Here is a 20496-nt window from a genome sequence, read left to right as displayed (position 1 = left end):
CCACCGCCCTCTTCCTTGACCTTCAGCCCCTGTCGCCTAGTGGCGCGGGAGGCGGGAGGGCCAGAAGTTCCCCCTCTGGCTCCCCTTCCCCTCCCCCCGCCCCCTGCCGGGCTCCTGCTTACCCCGCCGTCACCCCCCGCCCGGGCTGCTGCAACAGGTCTGCAGGCGGCGGGCGCGCTGGGGGCGGAGCGGCCTCGCGGGCTCCGCGCTCGGGGCTCGGGGCTCCGGGCGAGCGCTCCGCGGGGCCGCCCCGCCCGCCGTGCTGCCCGCGTCTGGCAGGGGCGGGCGCGGCTCGCGAGGCGGCGGCGCGAGGCGAGCCGGGCGCTGCGGCGGCGGCGGCGGCGGCGTTGGCGGGGACGACCCGGCGGGAGCGGCGGCTGAGGCGAGCGGAGCCCCGGCCCCTTCTCCGCTCGTCCGCGCTTCCGCTGCGCCAGCGCCGCGCGTGAGCCCCGAGCCCGAGGAGACATGAGCGCCCGGCGGCCCGGCGCACCCAAGGCGCAGCGGCCCGGCCCCGCGGCCCCGTGATGGGCTCCTGCGTGTCGCGAGGTGAGGGGGCCGCGGACCGTAAGGGAAGGAGATCGGGCGCCCGGGGCCCCGCGCCGGGGACGCGCGCACGTCCCCTCGGCCGCTCCAAAGAACCTCGGTGGGGGTAGTGGGGACGACCCGCCCTTCCCGGCCGGCCGCACCCCACCCCCGCCGAGCCCCAGGGGACACGGTGCCCCGAGGGGGACAGGGCGTTGTGGGGGGGGGTAGCAGCGCGGAGAGAGAGCGTGGGGAGGTCACCGCACCCCCAGCCCCGCTTAGACCCACACCGCACCAGGCGGCAGAAGCAGGGTCGCTTCCTTTCCAGCGGGCAGCCACACACCCCCTGCCGTGTGCCTCGGAAGGGACGGAGGCTTCTGCTTGCTCCTGGCTTCTCTGAGGTCACTGCGGGGCACCAGGAGAGCAAGCAGACCCTCCTTCCCACACCCCGCAAGACACAGGCCTTAGTAGTTCAGTGTCCCCACTCTGTCCCCTTACCCCATGCCCCTGTCTTCAGAGACCCTGAACCCCATTGGCAGCAAGGGGTTAATGGAAATGAACAGGTTATAAAGGAGGTTCCCCTTCCCCCACCCTCATGCCTAACTCCTCAGCCCCACCCCCATCCTCGGTCAGGGGACAGGAAGGGACAGAGACAGCTGATGTTCCCAGTAACCCCTGGGCCTTTGACTGGGCACTATCCCGCTCTCCTTCTGTGCCTGAGCTCCATGGCTCTCCCCAAGGTGGTCCCCAGGGAGCCTGAGAGAGCTGCCCTGGGTGGGGGGAGGTTTGGGGGTGGCAGAGACTGCTACACAGAGCAGGGGGGATGGGCAGATGGGTCTTTGGAACCCTCCCCACCATCAGTTTCCCGACAGGCTGCTGAGCAGCATTGTAGAAGAGGCTGGCTGGGTCATTCTCCCACCCTGGTAACTTCACCCCACAGTGGGACCAGTTGGGGGGGGTGAGGTGAGGGGGTGACTGAGGCCTTGGCTCCAGCTCTGCAGGCTGAAGCCAAATCCACTGACGCCAACCATGGCCTTGGGGGGCTGCCACCCCACCCATCACCCCCAGTAGCTTACTCAGGTGTGGAGGGATGACCAGGCCTTGGGGAGGGGCTGGGCAGGTTCTGGAGGGGACCTTGTCCCCTCCCCCCACCCTCTGGCCTCTATGGGGCTCTGCCCACAAGTCCATGTGGGACATTCAGGGAAGTGGCTTAGGATGTCTCAGGAGGGTGTCAGGGCTGGGATCCTGGGTGGGGCTTAGGCTATGTGAGGTTCATTCACTTATTTTTTCATTAAGCTGATGTTAGCATGACACCTACTGTGTGCCAGGCACTGTGTACATGCTGGGCACCCAGAGGCGGTGAGCCCAGCACAGCGTGTGCTCTGACGCCTACAGCCTGGCCAGAGGGGAAGGTAGTATTAAGAGTGAAGAGTATTTCGTGTTCTTCAGAACCCACAGGCTCTCAGTGTGTCTGCAGAAACCTCGAAGGCTCTGGGCAGGCTCCAGGTGTTGGGGATCTGGTGTTTCCTTGTTGACTGTGTCCCTCCCCCATCACGTGGCCATCCTGTGCCAGGTGCTGGAGGCCCAGCCCCAGGTGGATTTGCCTGTGACCTGCAGACCAAGGTCAGGCTGCCAGGTGGTGCCAGGATTGGGGCTGGGACCCAGGTCCTCTGGCTGCTACCCCATACCTGGTGCTGGAACCCTCTGCCCTGCCTGTCTGAGGTCACACTGGCCTGAGATGGGTCTTCTCCACCCTTCCTTCAGTGGCTTGGGCTCCCCGTTGTGTATTCTGACCTTGTCCCCGTCCTGAGGGGTCGGCCTACTTCCAGTCTCAACATGCACGCAGCCGAGTTGGATGCCCGTAAAGAAGGTGTGAGACCACTTCAGCAGAGGACAGCCATCGTCCCAGTACTCCGGGTTCTGGGTGACCAAACCACTAAGTGGAGGCCACCCACCCCTCTAGTCATCACTAACGCTCCCAGAGTGCTTACGGCTTACCGAGTACTGGTGGGAACATTCAAGGCGCAACTAGCTAACTTGGGGTCTTATACTATCACAGTCCCCATTTTTACAAGCAGGGAAACTGAGCAGAGCCCGAGGCTGCATAGCTAAGAAAGAGCAGGGCTTCCCTGGTGGTCCAGTGGTTAAGAATCCGCCTTCCAATGCCGGGGACACGGGTTCGATCCCTGGTCAGGGAAGTAAGATCCCACATGCTGCGGGGCAACTAAGCCCTTGCGCCACAACTAGAGAGAAGCCCACGTGCCACAGTGAAAGATCCCGCATGCCGCAACTGAGACCCGATGCAGCCAAAAATAAATAAATAAATATTTTGAAAGAACGAAGGGAGAGAGAAAGGGAGAAGGAAAGAAAGAAAGAGCAGAAGCAGGACTTGAACCCAGTCACGCTGACTCTGGAGCCTGGGCCCTTGTCCTCTGCACCACACAGCCAGCCCTCGGACCCAGGGCCGGGCTGTCCTACTCCTCTCCAGCTGCCAGCTGGAGCCCCCACGAACCTCTGAGTCTCCACACCTGCACCGGTTGCTAACAACAGCCCTGTTACTTGAAGCACTTCCCTGTGTCAAGGGCTCAACCTGCAGCCAGGCCAGGAATTGCTGACCTCCTGCTGACGCCCATACCAAGTCCAGAGCCCACGTGCAACTGGGACCACCCCAGCCAAACCCCAGGCGCAAGCCACACCTGGGAGAGCCACCCCATCCCAGCACTGGGCAGCACTTAGCTTCTGCGAGCCGGGCCTGGGAGGCTAAGAGTGCAGACTCTGGGACTTCCCTGGTGGCACAGTGGTTAAGAATCCGCCTGCCAATGCAGGGGACACGGGTAGAGCCCTGGTCCAGGAAGATCCCACATGTGACGGAGATCTGACCTAAGCCCATGCACCACAACTACTGAATCCTGCACGCCTAGAGCCCATGCACCACAACGAAGAGTAGCCCCCACTCGCCGCAACTAGAGAAAGCCCGCATGCAGCAACAAAGACCCAACGCAGCCAAAAGTAAATTAATTAATTTTTTTAAAAAAAGAGTGCGGACTCTGGAGCCGGCTAGCCTGGGTTCGCATCCCTGCCCCGCCATCCACTAGCTTTGTGACCTCAGCAAGTTACTTAACCTTGTATATGTATCTCAGTGTTCTCGTCTGTAAAATGGGAATAACACTGGTATTGACATCTTCGATTTACTGGGAGGGGATTAAATGACTTAATTCACGTAAAGCACTCAGGCCAGTACCTGGCATGTAGTAAATACCGTGTTAGCTGTCACTTTAATTTTTATTATTACCCTTCTGTGTAGACAGCTAATCCAGACCCTCTCTTGGCTGGGAAAGGGCAAGCTGCGGAGGCTTCGAGCACCGTCCTGCCTCATGGGAAAAGAAACAAGCATTTGGGGTGCTGAGAACATGGGGGAAAGGGATTGGGACCAGATTAAGGCAACAAAGGCTGTTTCTGGAGGCTATTTTGTGTTCATTATCTATTTTTAAGCCACCATTTGTTGGCTGCTTATCCTGGCTGCCCGAGGCATCACTCACCTGGCCTCGTTAGTCCTCATTCAGCCCTGGAGGGGGGATGTAGGGCTCAGAGATGGGAAGGGTCTTACCTGAGGTCACACAGCCAGAACACAGAGAGGCAGGATTTGAATCCAGGACTGTGTGATCCCAGAGCCTGAGCACGGAACACCTGCCCTTTGCTTTCTCATGTCCCCACATGGAGGGAGGTACTGAGCGTGTGGCCAACGCTCAAGAAATTCAGCCCTCTGGAATAACTCCAGTGTTAGCATTCGGTTTGGGCTTTGCTACCACCGATGGTGACAATCTGTACAGAGCAATCTGTCTACCCCGCTCTGTCCAGCTCCGGGTCTCTCAGTGCCCATCCCATGCCCCTGGCTCCGGAGCCTCTCTGCCTGTCCCTTTCCGCCCCAGCCCACTCCTCCAGGCCAACCCATCAGCCTCTTGCCCCACCCCCCGCACCTCCCGCCTGGGTCTAGTGCACCGGGCACTGGCGGGTGGTGAGAGCAGAAACTGGAGACCGAGGAGTTCCTTCTGGAAGGCCAGGCATCTGATTATGTCTGGGAGGAGGCACAAGCTCTAAAGGAGCCGACCAGAACCACCCCCAGTACTCAGGCCCACTGACTGTGACCCCTCCATTCCCAGCACCCAAGGCCCGTCTCACCTTGACCCTAGCAGAGCCCGTGAGCAGAGTGCCCCTGGGCACGGTGGAGAGACTGAGGAAGGGGTAGATGGGGCCTTGCCCCCCCTTTTAAAAAAATTTTTATTGGAGTATAGTTGCTTTACACTGTTGTGTTAGTTTTTGCTGTACAGCAAAGTGAATCAGGTATACGTATACATATATCCCCTTTTTTGGATTTCCTTCCCATTTAGGTCACCACAGAGCATTGAGTAGAGTTCCCTGTGCTACACAGTATGTTCTCATTAGTTATCTATTTTATACATAGCATCAATAGTATATATATGTCCATCCCAATCTCCCAATTCATCCCCCGCCCCCACCGGCCTTGCCGTTTAGAAGCTCACAGTCTGAGGAGGGAGACACAACCTTGCCCTTGGAATTGTCTAGTGGGGGAGGCCGGACACACAGGTGGAAAAACAGCCTGAGGACCCTCTCAGGAGATCAGCTCTGGTCAGTTGTTGGAGCACAAGCTTTGGCGTTTCAGACTGGCCTATTGAACCTCATTTCTGCCACTTACTAGTAGGTGACCTTGCAGAGGTGATTTAACCTCTCTGAGCCTCAGTTTCCCCATATGTAAAATGGGCATAACAGTACCTACTTTGCTGGGTTGTTATTAAGACTGAATCAGAGATAATGGATCGATAGGCCTAGGATAGTACCTGACACATAGTAGGTGTTCAATAAACAGTGCAAGCAAATCACTGTACGCCAGACTTTGCCCATTAGGGCTGCTGGTAATGTAATAGCCTAATACATCTGAAGACAATCTAGGCAGGCTGCCTGGAGGAGGTGAGGCTAGATCAGGGTGTTCAAAGAAGTTGGGCCAGAGGATGGCAGAGGGAGTAAAAAGGAGCTAGGATGTGTGGAAAGTCCTGAAGAGAACATGGAAAGGGACCCCCTTGGGCAGCTCTGAGTTGTATCGACTCACTTATGGAGCTCCTGCCGTGGACATGGACCTGGTGACCTGTAAATCAGTGTCCTGGGGGGAGGGGGCACTTTGTCTCCTAAAGGCCAGGCCACTGCCAAGTTCAGAGGGATGGACTGCAGCCATGGCAGTGACTCACAAGGACTCACCCTTGGTGGCCTCCGTCTGCAGAGTCCCCCAGGGCAAGCTCCAGCCCTGGGGAAGGACCAGAGGAGTGGTGCCTGAGATCTGTCCCAGGGTCCAGAAAGAGGATGTGAGGTCTGGGAGGAGAGGGGGGACAGAGCCGCTGTCGTTTATGGAGTGCTTCATCCTCACGGCCACCCGCCAGTATTCTCATTTCACAGATGAGAACCTGAGGCTCCCAGGGGCCGCGTCACAGGCCCACAGCCCTGGAGCTGACAGTGAAAAGCCAGGATTTAAACCCAGGGCAGGGACTGTGCAAGGAAGACCTTGCCCGCTGTGCTGTCTTCGATGCAAGGCAGGAACCTGGCATGTTACAGCTGCGCGGCACACACCTAGGGCGCGGATGGCTGGAGGACCGCATCGTGCCCTTGGCCGCAGGGGTCCCAAGAAGCTTAGTGGGGAGGCCCGTGACTGTCCAGGGAGGGTCATCACAAGGGGCTTCGACTGCTGCTCAGTTTACTGTGTGCTTTCAAGAGGAGGTCTGCCCTCTCTGGGCTGCTGAGAAGGAGCAAGGTTAAGCCTGGAACCACTATGTCCTCCTGGAGTGTGGAGCCCTGGGAGACACTTTGGGGGAGGTGGCAGCCACGATGACAAGTGGGCTGGGACATAGGCACCAAAGAACAGCTCAAGGGGCTGGACGACTGGGAAGGAAGTGAGAAGAATCTGGGTGGTAGTGTTGCAGACGCACCCAAGGAACGAGCAGAGAAAACCAGCGTGGGAGCGTTTGCAGCCAGGGGGGTTTAGGTGAAACATCAGGAGGATCTGCTCGGGTGGCTGGACTCTAGCAGGTTGAGGAGCTGGCATGGGAAGGCAGGAAGCATCCTTGGTTCGCAGGGAAGCTCCGGTTGAAGGCAGAGGGATGGAGGGGACATCTAGATGACACCCCTCTCTTTGAAGGATCGGGGTGGCCCCGTCCAGGCTGCCGTGGCAACCAGAGGCCCGTCACTTCTGTGGCCAGGGCAGGTGGGGGAGGGGGGCAGTCTGAGAAGGAGCCTCAGACCTTGAGTTCAGGGGAGTAGGGTGTGGACTGGGAAAGGGGGGGGATCTCCACAGCTCCCTTGGGAGAGGAAGGTGCCCACAGGAGCAGAGGCTAGGGGTCTCCTCAGGCTATCCCCAGCCCCCACCCCACATGGAAGCTGTGTTTTTCCAGTTGCCGGTGGTGACGTGGCTGCCGGTCCCAGCTGGGCGAAAAGCAGCCGGTGATTTCACCCTGGGCTGGTTCATTACCTGACGTCTCCATAGCAACCAGCCTGTGACATCACGGGGCCAAAGTCCTCAGGGGAGAAGGCAGCTTTGGCAGAGGCGCCTGCACCCCCGCTGAGGTGGGGGGCAGGAAAGCTGGGGAGGGGGCTGGGAGCCAGGAGCCCACGTCCGCCACCACGTCGACAGATAACTTTGTTCAAGTCACGTCCCTCCAGACCTTGGACATCACCTGCCAGCTCCCCTTGCTCCCTGGCCTGTGGTTGCAGAGTTTTAGAACAGCTTTGGGCGATGGGCAGGGGCCTGGAGATATTCCCTCACCCTTCAGAGTTCCCAGGGGTAGTCTGTAGCCAGCATCACCCTGTCTCCACCTTGGAGGCCCCAGCTTGTGCACGCTGGCACCTTAAGAGTGCGACTTTCAAACTTTTTTGACTGGACCCATAAGAATAAATTATTTCGCATCGTAATCCAGTACACACACAGGTGCACACATGTGTGTCTGTGCAATTTAAACAGAGGCTTCGTGAAATAAGACTTAGCCTGTCTCTGCAGTGGGTCCTGATATTTTCTATTCTACTCAATTCTACTTCATTCTTTTAAAATATGACCTAGTAAATTGCTTGCTTGACCCACTAAAGGATGCGCCCCTGGTTTGAACACCACCTTTGAGGGACCTTTGCACACATGGAAACTCTGATGCCCGGAGTGGGGCAGGACTCTGTCAGGGTCACACAGCCAGGACTGGGCATAAAGAGCAAGATGTATTGGACACTGTGGGGTGCATGGCTTAGCCCCCATGATCCCACGCTGCCCTCGCTGCTCTTAGCGCCCGGGTCACTGAGCTGTGGATTCAGCGGGTGGGGGCTTAACCTGGCTCCACTTTCCTTTTCTCCAGTCCCCTCTCCAGACAGTCTCACTTGAACCTCCCTGACCTGCCCACCCGTAACAGCCTTCGGGCAGATTCCAGAACTCTGTAGCCTCTTCTGGACACTAAGTCCAGTCCACCCAGTTTGGATGACAACTTTCATCTCGCATCCCGTCTGACCCTCTCCTTCTCCCCGTCGGCCATGGCTGGCTGCCCTTTACTCTGCAGGCCTCCCTCTCCTCTCTGGGTCCCTTTCTTCTCTGACATGGTGGGGTCTGGCATGAGGAACTTGAGAAAAAATGGCCTAGACATTTGTGTTTATCTAGAGCTCTAGTGGTCTCCCTTGGCTACCACTGGCTCAGCGATGAAGCCTCTGTGTTGTAGGCAAGCAAATATTCATTCCTTCGTTCTTACAACAAGTGTTTAATAAGCACCTACTATGTGCCAGGCCCTAGGCAGGTGCTGGGACTAACGCAGCAAATAACACCAGGTCCCAGTCCTCACAGAGCTCATGTTCCAGTGAGAAACCATGAACAAGGAAACAGACACACACATTGTGGAGTGATGGGTGTAAAACAGGGTGAAGGGATAGAAAGAGTCGGGTGTCATATTAAATAAGATGGTTGGGGGAGGCCTCGCTGAGGTTGTAACATTTGAGCAGAGACATGAACGGAGGGAGGGAGTGAACCTGTAGGTGGCAGGAGAGTCCCAGATGGAGAAAAGGAACAAACGGGCAGTGCAAAGGCCCTGAGGCAGGAGTGTGTTGGAGTGAGAGAGGAGGAGAGGAGGGACATGAGGTGGGAGGGGAGCCAGGGTCTCTCGGGTTAGCACGTGTGAATTCTCTGGGGAGCCATGGTGGCGGCGGGAGGGGCTCCCCACTATAGAGCCCATGTCGTGGGAGATCTGACCTGATTTGACCTCTTGCATTCCCTGCCGAATTCCCTTTTCCCTCTAAAGTGATCCACCCTGCAGCCTCTTGGGGCTGGGGTCCTCTTGCCTGCAAGCAGCCCTCTTAGGGGACTGCTCACGAATGGAGCAAAAATGGAGCCTTGGGTGGAGCAAGGCTCAAACCTGGCCCCTTCCTCAGTGTCTCCTTGACCCTTGACAACACAATGTTCCCCTTTGCAGGCCTCCCAGATTCCTGCAGGTGAGTCTCTGGGAGCCCCCGTGGGGAGAAATAGGTAGTCAGAGTCAGAAGGGGGTTGACGGCTGGGGTAGCAGAGCCGGTTTCAGCCACTTTGAAGAGAGCGTCTGCTACCCCCATCCCGCCTCCACCCCCTGACAGCGACTTTCTTCAAAAGCGGGGCCCTCAAGGCGTCTTGGTTCTCAGTTTGGATCCTGGTAGACAATTCCTGAGGAACAGGAGCAGTCCGCCTCAGCTGCCCATTTTACAGATGTGGAAATAGAGGCTTGGAGAGGCAAAGTCACTTGTTCAAGGTCCCATGGTAATAAAGGGCAGACCCAGGATTTGAACCGGGCAGTCTGGCACCAAAGCCTCACCCAGCTGTCTTAGGAGCAGTTCCTCAGGAGCAGACCCTGAAACGGGGATGGGGGTACAGCTGGAGTGTGAGTGGGTACAGCTGGAATGTGAAGGAAATCTTACAGAGGAAACCAGTACAGGAGTGGAGAGAGTGAGGCAGAGGAGATGCAGCCAGGAAAGGGTGTCTGTCGTCCTGCGGGGGGTGGTTTCCGCCTAATCCCACAGGGAACTCTGGGATGAAAGTGAAGCTCAGTGTTTTTCCACCCAAAACAGAGGACCTGGGGTCCTGCCCCTCCAGTCATGGGCTAAGGGCCGCTCCGGTGGGAGCAGCATCACTTCTCAGTTTCAGCCCAGTTGCCCGCGGGCAGCCCGCCTAGAAAGAGCCTCAGGTGCTGCCTGTTGGAAGCAAAGTACGTGGGGAGGGGACTGTGGGTGCACAAAATCGGGAGAAACAGATCCACCGGGATCTGGGGGATCTGTGGCAGCAGCCACAGCATCCCCTGCCACCCAGTTCTTCCCTCCCTGTTACCCCGCGTCTCCAGTTCAGCCCACTCTCCTCCATCCACCAGTGGCGCCCCCAGCCCCGTCTCTGGGGTTGTCTGACGTCTCTCATCTCCAGCCTCAGACCCTCCCTGGCCTCAGCTTCTTCCAGGAAGCCCTGTCGGCTTCCATGCCGTCAGCTCCTCCGCCTCTGCCCGCGCTGGCCCAAGTCAGAAAGGGGTGGTGGGAGCCAGTGCCCAGGGCTGGATAGGCTGCAGGCTGGGACCAGTGTCCCGCAGAGGGCCCCCCTCCCTGTGGCAGTCCGGACGCTTCTGCTCCTGGCAGACTCCTTCCAGACCCCATGGCTTCGTGCAAGCCCCGCCCACCCGCGCCGTCCCCACCGTCTTCCCGCACCACCATCCCCAGCTCTCGTGGACCGCCTACCTCCTGGCCAACTCCCTGCCATCAGCTCTCCTGCGCAGCCCCCAACCCCCACCCCGAGCTCATCAAAACTCTTTTTGTGGGCTTCCCTGGTGGCACAGTGGTTGAGAGTCCACCTGCCGGTGCAGGGGACACGGGTTCGTGCCCCGGTCCGGGAAGGTCCCACATGCCGCGGAGCGGCTGGGCACGTGAGCCATGGCCGCTGAGCCTGCACGTCCAGAGCCTGTGCTCCGCAACGGGAGAGGCCACAACAGTGAGAGACCCGTGTACCGCAAAACAAAAAACAAACAAAAAAAAAACTCTTTTTGTGCTTTGGAAGAGAGTGAACCTCGGCGTCAGACCCACAGGACTCAGGTCCTGACTGCCGGCGACTGACTGTGTGCCTGGGGCTAGTGGCTTCCCCATCTGTGCCTCAGTTTCCTCACCTGTCAGGTTGAGCCACAGATTCCTTCCTCTCTAGGTCAAGGTGGGGACTCTGCCATCACACTGAGAAAGGAGAATGTAGAAAGCAGAGCGGTCCTCTGGTACCGCTGTTCCCCTGGCTCAACCTTGTGTTTGAATGAGGGGCTCTGCGGGGGAGGTGTTCCTGCATCAAACTGGGAGCTCCCCGAGGGCAGGGATGGAGTTAATCCTACCTTATCCCCAGGTGCTTGCACAGTGTAGACGTCCAGTAGATGGGTGCTCAGCGGGTGAAGGAATGGATGGATGGATGGATGGATGAATGAATGCGTGAATGAATGAATGAACGATCATCCCCCAGATCTTGACATAACAGGGCTTTTCCTGATACTCAGGCCTCAGCTCTGAGAAGCCCTCTCTAGCCCTCTCCCACTTACGCTGTCATTGTTTTCTTCATAGCTATTATTGTTTCCTAATGGGTCTTACTCATTTGTGAGTTTTCGGTTAATAGTCTCTCTCCCTCACTAGAACGTCAGCTCCATGAGGGCAGAAACCATCTCTGTCTTCTTCACCATTGTGTCCCCAGTACTCAGAACAGCGCGAGGCGCATAGTAGGTGCTCAGCTAATACTTTTCAGTGAATGGAAGAGTAACTAAATGCATGAATCAAATGAATGATCATGGTGTTCTCTGTCATCCTGGGAGGGGGGGTGGAGGAGTCCTCTTCAATTTGGCCCAACGATTCAGTCCAGCAATTCCAGTTGCTCAGGGAAAGGTGTTCATTCCCTCAGCAAGGACTGTGAACTGCAGTGGTGGGCCTGCAGTGGTGGGCCCTGGGGATGCGTCAGGGGCAGGCCGATCCCTGCCCCGCCCCCACCACACACATAAATAATTTTACCAGACATCCTGTGCTAAATGCTGTAATAAAGGTGGACATCATCCCCACAGATGTTTACAGAGCACCTACTAAGTGCAGGCGGGGCTCTAAGACACAGAGCGCTGAGCAGGGTTGCCACGGTCTCCGTGCTCAAGGTGCTCATATTCGTTGTGGGGAGAGCGGTTGGACTCTTAAATAAACAGAAATATCAGAGGGTGATGACTGGTGGCCGGCATGGGGACAGGGAGGGCCACATTGAACAGCGTGGCCAGGGAAGGGCTCTCTTGAGCTGAGTCCTGGATGATGAGGTTCAGGAAGATCTGGGGAGAGAGTGTTCCAGGCGCAGGGGAGGGGACAGCAAGGCCAAAGAACAAGCTTGGCCATTTGAGGAGCAGCAAGGAGGCCAGAGTGGCCGAAACAGTGAGCGAGGGGGCGGGCAGAGGACTGAGGTCAGGAGTGGGTGAGCTGACGTGTACGGCCCTGAAGGCCGAGGTGAGGGGCTGGCTCTTCTCCTAAAGTCCGATGCAAGGAAGCCAGGGCAGGTGAAGACAGTCTGACCTGGAATGCGATGTCCCTGTGCTGCTGGATAGAGAGTGGATGGCAGGGCCAGGAGGGGAAGCAGGTGACTGTTGGTGAGAGAAGGTGATGGGTCCCACCAGGGGAACAGTGGTGGGTATGGAGAAGGATAAATCTGGAATGGAGCTCTGAGAGAGAGCCAGTGGGACTTGCTGGGTGATTGGATGGGGTTGTTGGGGAGAGGTGGGGAAAGCAGGACACCCAGAAAGCTCCTGGATTTTTTGTTGGTACAGCTGGGCGGACCATGGCATCATTTTCTAGAATTGGGGAAGTAAAGGAAGATGGACTCAGGTTTGCAAGTTCCATTTTGCCCGGGGTTTGCTTGAGATTCCTATTGGGCATCCACGTAGGGAGCTGGAAACTCATTCAAGAGCTCAAGCAAAGAGTCGGGGCTGGAGGTGTAAATGTGGGTGTCAGCCACATGTGGGTGAGATCTCTTGGGAGAGAGAGAAGGGAGGCAAGGGGCGCGGGATGGAGCGGTGGGGCGGGCTCAGGGGATGAGCAGTGAGGGAGGATGAAGAAGAGTGCCATGGAGGTGGGAGGGAAGCCGGGAGAAGGGTGTGGCTGGGGAGGGAAGGAGGGATGGGCGACACCCTTGTGCCTCCTGGGTGGCCACTGAAGATGGGGCCGCTGAACTTGCCCACCCCCCCCCCCCCCCCCGTGCAGGATTCTGGCCACTTGCCAAGGGCTGTCTCATGAAAGGCTGGTTGGGACAGGCGGAGGAGAAAATGGGAAAAGATGGGAAGTAGAGGTCGGACACAAGTCTGGCCACGAAGGGGACAGAGGAGTGAGCACGGAGTAGAGGGAAGCAGGGGCTGGGAGTAGGTCTTTAAAGGGGGGAAGAGAGGGGGCTGGGGGCTGGCCAAGAGGTGAGGGGACTCCATGAGGCAGAAGAGAGGAGAGGGGATGCTGGCAAGAGTCCCTGGGCCGAGAAGCATTGCAGCCCGTGCCACGCTGATGGGCTGACTTGATGGGGAGGGAACACAGGCAACACGAGAAAGCAGAGAAGCCCGCCCTGGAGGGAGGGCAGAGACGGAGCCCAGACCCCAGGGGGGGGCGGGGGGGGCGGGGAGGGACTGGTCTTGGACCGAGCGGGGACAGTTATTCCTTTGTCACAAGAGGGAAAGCAGACGATGTGGCATGCGGGCAGGGCAATGATTTGAGGTGGAGAGAGTGGAGTGATGCCTTCTGATGGCTCCTGGGTTGCATTGAGGGCTGGAGAGAAGCCAGCAGCAAGGTCCGGGGAGCAGCAGGGGTGTCAGTGTTGGGAGTTCAAGAAGGAAAGAGGGTGAGGTAGTCAACCTCGCAGGACGCAAACTAGCAGGAATCAGAAACCTAGAAGGATCCTTGGGTAGCGGGCTGTGTGAGGCCGGCAGGCGCCGGTTTAACATGACGCCCGTGACTTTCCCCAGCGACGTGCAGCTCGAAGGGTCCAGGCATGAAGCAGGCAGAGGGTTAGACTAAACAGGGTTAAGAGAGTTAAGGGTGTCTGCAAAGGAGAGCTTGTAGGATGAGCCAGTAAGTCTTAGCTGGGCCAGGAGGGAAGTGAGGACATGAGGAGTTAGTGGAAGGTAAAATAAGTGGATTGGAGGTCTCCGTGAGGTCAAAAAATTGCTGGAGTGTGGGTACTAGAATTAGTGCAAATGGAATAACAAGCAGGTGGGCAAGTAACCCCCACTGAGGGGATCTGGCTGGCCTCCTCCTCACCTGCTGTGAGCTTGAGTCTGTTTTCTACGAAATGATGTAATAATATAGTAACGCCCATCTCTCAGCACTGGCTTGAACAAGCTTCGTGAGCAAGAGAGCTCTGGGCTTTTCTAAGTTCCTTGTCTCTCTTTTTTCCAGATTTGCTCACAAGTACCCACAAGGACTGCCCCATGCCCCAGGGCACGGCCCCCCTGAGCCCAGACTCGCCCTCCAGCCGCCCACCCATCGTGGCTCCAGACCATGTCATTGGCAAGGTAACTGGTCACGCTTCGTCCCCACCTTCACCCCCACGTAGGCCCTGGTTCCTGGGCTGTGCCCTACGGCTCCCCACAGGGAGCAGAAACCATCTCAGCCTCCTCTGTCCCTGCCGAACTTGGCCGCTACCCCTCAGGGTTGGTATTCAGCTGGATGAAGGTCTGAATTGGGCTGGGCATCAGGGACTGGACCAGACCTATTTAGAAAAGAGAGTCCCACGCTGAAGGGCTTCCCACCCAAGTTAACTCAGCCTTGCAGATTAGATGTTCTGTTACAGCCCACGGACTCCTTAGCAGCCTGCACTCCAGCTGGAGAGTGAAGGAATGGAATTCTCAGTCCAGGTAGATCAGGACGATCTTGCTAGGGCCGCAAATCCCGTGCATAATTTCCATCTTTGCCCCAGAGGTTGTGGCTTGAACCTACCAGTTGATATAATTACCCTCTTTTTTTTTTTTTTTTTGAGCACATACCACATGCTAAGCGTCGTGCTAGGCACTTTGCCTACGTTATGTCATTTACGCTTCAGCACAACCTGTGAGATAAATGGCATTGTTACCATTTTACAGAGGACGAAGCTGATGTTCTGAGATGTTAAGTCACTAGTCCAAGGATACCCAGGTGGAAGTGGCAGAGTCAAAGGCCAGCCCAGGTCTGATCTATCCCCTAACCCACTGCGTCTCCTGGCAGAGCCATCATTGCACCCCCCGCTCCTCTCTCTGCATGCCAGGGGACACCAGGGCATGACCCATGAATAGGCAGACCCCGACCTCAGGGGCGACCAGAAGGCTGACCCACACCACCAGCCAGGGCTCCAGGATTCGCGCCATCTGCTGGCGCAGTGGACCAGACCCTGCCTGTTCCTCTTTCTCCTCTTGTTTTAGGACAAACAGATGGATTTCTGTTGGGATCCTTGGCAGGTCAGTGCACTTGCCCATCCCCCAGTCTAGCCAGCCCCAGCTGACACCATTGCCCCTCCCTCTGCTGGGCCCAGCCTGGGCACACAGGGCTGCCAGCACTGGGGGAGGGGGGCCTGATGGAAACAGGGCTGGGGATGGTCCTGTGGGGGAGTGGCAAGATGGCCAGAGGACGTGGGGAGGGTGCGTAATGGGGATGGGAGGGGTGGGGGGAAATCATCTTGCAGGTCTGCCCCACCCTGCTCACCCCCCACCCCTGTTTCTCCAGAGGTGCTTCCAGACCACCAACGGCTACCTGTCCGACTCCAGATCCTGCTCCAGCAACTACAACGTGGCAGCCCTGGCCACCTCGTCCCTCGTGGGTAAGCTCCAGCTGCCCTCTCCTGTCCTGGAAGTTCGCATAGCAACCCCCAGGCACTGGCGGTGGGAAGGTCAAAGCTGAATTGCAGCTGGAAGGACTGCGGCCCTGCTGGATTCAGCATTTTCTAAATGCCAGGTTCCGTGCTGAGCTCTGCAGGACTTAGGGCTCCTGCCCACCCCACCCCACCCCCGACCCCACCATGGGTTAAATTGTTGGGTTCTCCACAAGTTCTGAGGGGATGGCCCCAATTTTCCAGGTGTCTGCCAGCTGTGGTCTCCCTGCTTCTCTGCAGCACATGAAACCTGCCCTCGTGCCAACTTGGGTCAGATTCCCTAGAAGCAGAGCCCGAGAGGGGAATTGTGCTAGTGATTTCCTGAGAGGTTATTCTCGGAGGAAGCCTGTAGGGAGCAAGGGCAGCAGGACAGGGCAGGGGAGGGAGCTCAGCAGAGGTGTAGCTGCGGAAGTCTTGTCTTTCTCAGCCTGATCCCATGGGGAGCACGGGAGCATGACTTGCACCGCAGAATTCATGGCACTTTGGGGCGAGGTGGCTGGGTTTTGTTTTTATAAATGTATTTGTTTGTTTGTTTGTTTTGGCTGTGTTGGGTCTTCGCTGCTGTGCACGGGCTTTCTCTAGTTGCGTGAGTGGGGGCCACTCTTCTTTGTGGAGCGCGGGCTCTAGGCGCGCGGGCTTCAGTAGTTGTGGCACGCGGGCTCAGTAGTTGTGGCTCACGGGCTTAGTTGCTCCGCGGCATGTGGGATCTTCCCGGACCAGGGCTCGAACCCATGTCCCCTGCATTGGCAGGCGGATTCTTAACCACTGCGCCACCAGGGAAGTCCCAAGGTGGCTGGTTTCATGTTACTCCTCCATCGGTCCATCACTGGCTGCCACCTTCCGAGCACCTCTGGGTGAGGCAGCTCCCATCAGCTAAGGGCAAGGCTCCCAAGAAGGGCACAGGTGTGAGCCGGCAGCAGCACCTGCAGCGGCAGGGGGTGGGCACGCCGGACCAGCACGGCATCTGCCCCGCGTTGACCACAGCGCCGGCTCTTCTCGGCCAGCCAGCCTCTGCTCGCAGCTCTGCTCCTTGATCCTCAGGCTCCCATTCTTTACATCCCTCACAGCTCCCCAGGGGGCCCTTGCTGCCCCCGCACATTTGCCCCTGTCGTTCCCTCCACCTGAAACCCCTTCCCTCCACCTCACCTGCGCCTCGGGGGGCCACTGAACCACCGCCTCCAGAAACCTTCTCTGGTTGCCAGCACTCCCCAACCTGTGGGGGGGGGTCTCCCCCTTCTTTCCACCTCCATCTTTCCCATTTCCCCAGAGCTTTATGTCTCAGTTTCCTTCATGGATGCCTTTCTTTCTTAAATATTGCTGCTTCTCACGTCATGGCTTCTGGGACCAGTGACTCCCAGATCTGAGTTCTCAGCCTGGGTTAAAGGAGATGCCGAATCATTCTTGACAACCTTCTATCTATCATCTTCCACATCCAACCGGTCTACTCACAAGAACCCCTCCAGGCCCTCCTCCCCATCTGCCCAGCCCTGTCCTGTCTCTTGCTGGATCCCTTCAATGGCCCCTAATGTCCCCCTGTCTCCACCCTTGGCCCCTAATCCTCTTCTAAATGGCCCCTAATGTTCTTCCTAAACGACAGGTCTGGCTTGTCACTCTCTTGCTCATTACCCTGCTGTGGCTCCCCATTGCTCTAAGAAGAACAGTGGTACCCTCAGTCTGGCTCACTGAGCCCCCGGTCTGGCCCCTGTTGGGCTTCCCAGCCTCTCCTGCCTCCCTGCTCCTCGTGTTGCCCCATGTCTTGTCCCCCGTGGTCCTGGAACCATGCCAGACTCTTCTATGCCTTCATCCTCTTCTCATCTCTGGAATAGCCTCCAGTCTTGCCTCTGTTTATCCAACTCAAGCTGCCTTCCAAGCTGGACTCCAGTCTACCTCTTCCAGGAAGCCTTCCCTGCCTGCTACAGGTCTCACCCTCAGCTGAGCGGGCAGTGTCCTAGGCACAGGGGCTGCTCTCTCTCGGAACTTGTTAACTAATGGATACAGGGAGGGCTGGGTGGGTCTTGAATGAATCCTTGAGTGAATCTCCTTGAGCAGAAGGGTCTAAACTTGGTCACAGAGGGAATGAAGGGTGTGACAGGTCTGGAGAAGAAGCGCCAGGTGGGCAGGAGCATTGACTGGAAGCAGGACACGGCGGGGGGCGTGGGGCCTGCAGATGTGTGGGGAGCATCTCCGTGAGAGGGCCTCAGGCTGTGGGAGGGCGTGGGGCAGGCGGGCAGCGGGCATGAGGCTTTGTCCTGGCGGGAGGAGCTGGACAGGTACAGGCTCTGTGGGTGTGGGTTTTGCGGACGCAGGGCACTGGGAGAGGACGGGGCGCTGAATGGATGTGCGGTACAGGCCATTGGATTGCCCTGAGGTACTGGAGGGCCTGGGGTATTGGGGGTGGGGCCCTGAGCTGGGCCTTGGGTCAGAGCCATCACTCAGCTGCCCTCAATCGCCCCAGGAGTGGTGCAGAGCATCAAGGACCACATCACAAAGCCCACGGCCATGGCACGTGGCCGCGTGGCCCACCTCATCGAGTGGAAGGGCTGGAGTGCCCAGCGCTCGGGCTGGGAGTTGTCCACAGCCGAAGACGAGCATTACTGCTGCCTCCCAGATGAGCTGCGCGAGGCCCGCTTTGCTGCAGGTCAGAGGGCGGAGGGGGAGCTTGGGGACGGGGACTGGCCGGGGCTGTAGTCCTTAGGGGACCCAGGACCACCACCTGGGCATCGTCTGGGCAGGCAAGAATAATGCCATGGGGTGGCCGGGGCATTGGTGGGCACATGCTGATCAGCGTGCCCGGGCATGGATGGGCAGCCCCAAAGGCAGTGTCTGGTGCCAGCCTGACCTGGCACCGGAGGCCCCCCACACCCTCTGCCCGTGCCCCTGCTGAGCCGGGTCCATCCCCTACAGGGGTTGCCGAGCAGTTTGCCATCACGGAGGCCACACTGAGTGCCTGGTCCTCGCTGGACGACGAGGAGCTGCCCCCAGAGAACAGCCCCCAGGACGTCATCCAGCTACAGGGTACAGCCCGGCGGGCGCCAGGGTGGGCTGGGTGTGGCAGAGCTGGGGCCGCGTGCCCGCTCTGCCCTGTGACCTCGGACAAGCCCCTCTGTCCCTCAGCCTTAGTTTTTCTTCATCTGAAAAATGGGGCTGGTGACCCTTGCCCTGCCCATTGCCCAAGGAGTGCCACGAGCATAAAGGAGAGAAAGATAGATGATAGACAGAGAGATAACATGAATTAAGTGCTCACTGTGCTAAGTGCTTTACATGTGTTATTTCACTTTATTCTTATGACAGCTCTAGGAAGTAGGCACTCTTACCTCCATTTTACAAATGAGGGAAACGGAGGCATCAAGACACTCACCTCAGATTACACAGCTACAGGCATCAGAGCCAGGATCTGAGCCTTAACACCTGTCTAGGACCCCAGGTTCCTACCGAGGGCTTCAGGGAGCCTGGGTCCTAGGTGGCGCCTGCACCCACTATCTCATCTGCTCCTCCCGGCGACAGTGAGGGCAGGGAAGGGAGTGGAGGCCTGGGAAGAGCGCTGGCTGTCCCACTTCTCAGAGCGCAGAGGGATTTGAGGGCTCTGGCTCCAGAGCCTGCTCTTAACTATTCTGCTCACTGCCACTGCCACCACCACCCTGTCACCCCCCCAGGGAGAAACTGGGGCTCAGAGAGGTTCAGTGACGTGACCAAGGTCACACAGCTTGGCAGTGACAAAGCCAGATTTGGAGGCAGGTCTTCTGCCCCTCTCCCTGCCTCACACTCCCGGAGAGGGTGCGGAGCCGGGTCTTCTGAACTCCTTTCCTCACCCCCACACCCCTGCTGCTTTTCCAGACCTGGAGAGCATCTACCTTCAAGACAGTCTTCTGAGTGTCCCCTCGCAGGATGACAGTCTTCTGGCCTTCTCCTCCCCCGATGGATGGCCCTCATCTGACGAGCCCCCCACCATAGCCTCTGGCCCGCAGCCCCCCAGCCCCGAACAGCAGCGCTGGCAGCGGCTCCTGGGGGCCCCGGGGCCCGAGGGTGGGGCCCGCCTGCAGGGCTCCCTCCCGTCGGTGGACAGTGGCTCCCTCTCGGAGGAGGACGAGGTGTTCTATAACTGAGGCGGGGCCGGAGCCTGCTCACGCCGTGACCTTGCCTGGTGGGCAGCCCAGGTGTATCAGGACACCAGGGTCTGGCTGGGCATCTCTTGACCCCTCAGGGCAGGCACGGGGTGGGTGCGGCAGGGATGGGGGCCAGCATTCCTTGGGGACCATCCCGTGCCTCTGTGGACCTGCCCCCCGCAGTGGGAGCCGTAATCCCCTTCTCCCTCTTTACTCGGCTCAGGCGGGCACCTTCCCCTGCAGTTTCTGCCATCAGCGAGCTCGAGGACTCTCAGCAGACAGCAGGCAGGCCGCCCAGAGGGGCCCACAGCCAGGTTCCCAGGCAGACAACCGCGGAGGGGCCTGGGAGACCCGCCTCGACCCCAGGGCTCGGTTCCTCGCCCCTCCCCTCTGTGCTCCTGCCCCCCACCAGAGGCGGGGTGGCCTCCTGGGGTACCTAACATCTGCTCCTTAGTGCTCTTCACGAGGATTCTGTCTCTGGAGTGTCTGTCTGTCCGTCACTCTCTGGATCTGCTCCCTGGTGCCCTGCTCCCCCATCCTTGCTCTCTCCTCCATCTCCCTGAAGGTTCTCTGAAGACATTAAAGTGGTGGATTCACCCTGGAGGAACTTGGCCTGGTCTCTGCTGGGGACGGCATGTCCTCAGGCCCTGGCGGGGGGAGCTCTAGAAGGACTTTGGAGAGGGCCCCTAACCCCAAAATACACAGACAGCTGGTCAACCTGCTGCCAGCAGCCAGGAGGGTCCCCGTGGAGGACGCTTAAGGCTCTGTGGACTCTCCAAGGAACCACACGTGGGGACCCCGCTGTGTCGACCCTGGCTCAGCCAAGGAGGAGGCTGAGGCTGCTGGAGTGAGGGAAACTGGGCCACAGGGTCGTGCTCACACATGACGACAGGCATCATAAGACCTGGTGGGAACCTGCTTTCATAACTCCCTGCCGGGAAGGGGGACATGAGGAGGCGT

At 58.4% G+C, this 20496-nt stretch overlaps 1 protein-coding gene across 1 annotated transcript; it reads left to right on the top strand.

Annotated features, from left to right (window-relative positions):
- Positions 1-365: 365 nt before the first annotated feature.
- FAM131C (family with sequence similarity 131 member C) lies at positions 366-20131 on the top strand. The gene is made up of 7 exons (XM_079940199.1): positions 366-546; positions 13990-14105; positions 14988-15023; positions 15289-15382; positions 17889-18071; positions 18338-18448; positions 19268-20131. The coding sequence occupies exons 1-7, from the start codon at positions 525-527 to the stop codon at positions 19534-19536; spliced, it is 831 nt and encodes a 276-aa protein (XP_079796325.1). The 5' UTR covers positions 366-524; the 3' UTR covers positions 19537-20131.
- The last annotated feature ends 365 nt before the right edge of the window (positions 20132-20496 follow it).

The sequence above is a fragment of the Stenella coeruleoalba genome (assembly GCF_951394435.1).
Source record: "Stenella coeruleoalba genome assembly, chromosome: 1".
NCBI classification, from domain to species: Eukaryota; Metazoa; Chordata; class Mammalia; order Artiodactyla; family Delphinidae; genus Stenella; species Stenella coeruleoalba.
This window is presented reverse-complemented; position numbering and strand designations above follow the sequence as displayed.

What these genes read in the sequence shown, in the direction of transcription:
- FAM131C (XM_079940199.1), top strand. Translation starts at nt 525, where the DNA reads ATGGGCTCCTGCGTGTCGCGAG. An exon ending in CAGACCATGTCATTGGCAAG is followed by an intron (nt 14,106 to 14,987) that starts GTAACTGGTCAC and finishes CTCTTGTTTTAG; the next exon opens with GACAAACAGATGGATTTCTG. An exon ending in GGCCACCTCGTCCCTCGTGG is followed by an intron (nt 15,383 to 17,888) that starts GTAAGCTCCAGC and finishes CAATCGCCCCAG; the next exon opens with GAGTGGTGCAGAGCATCAAG.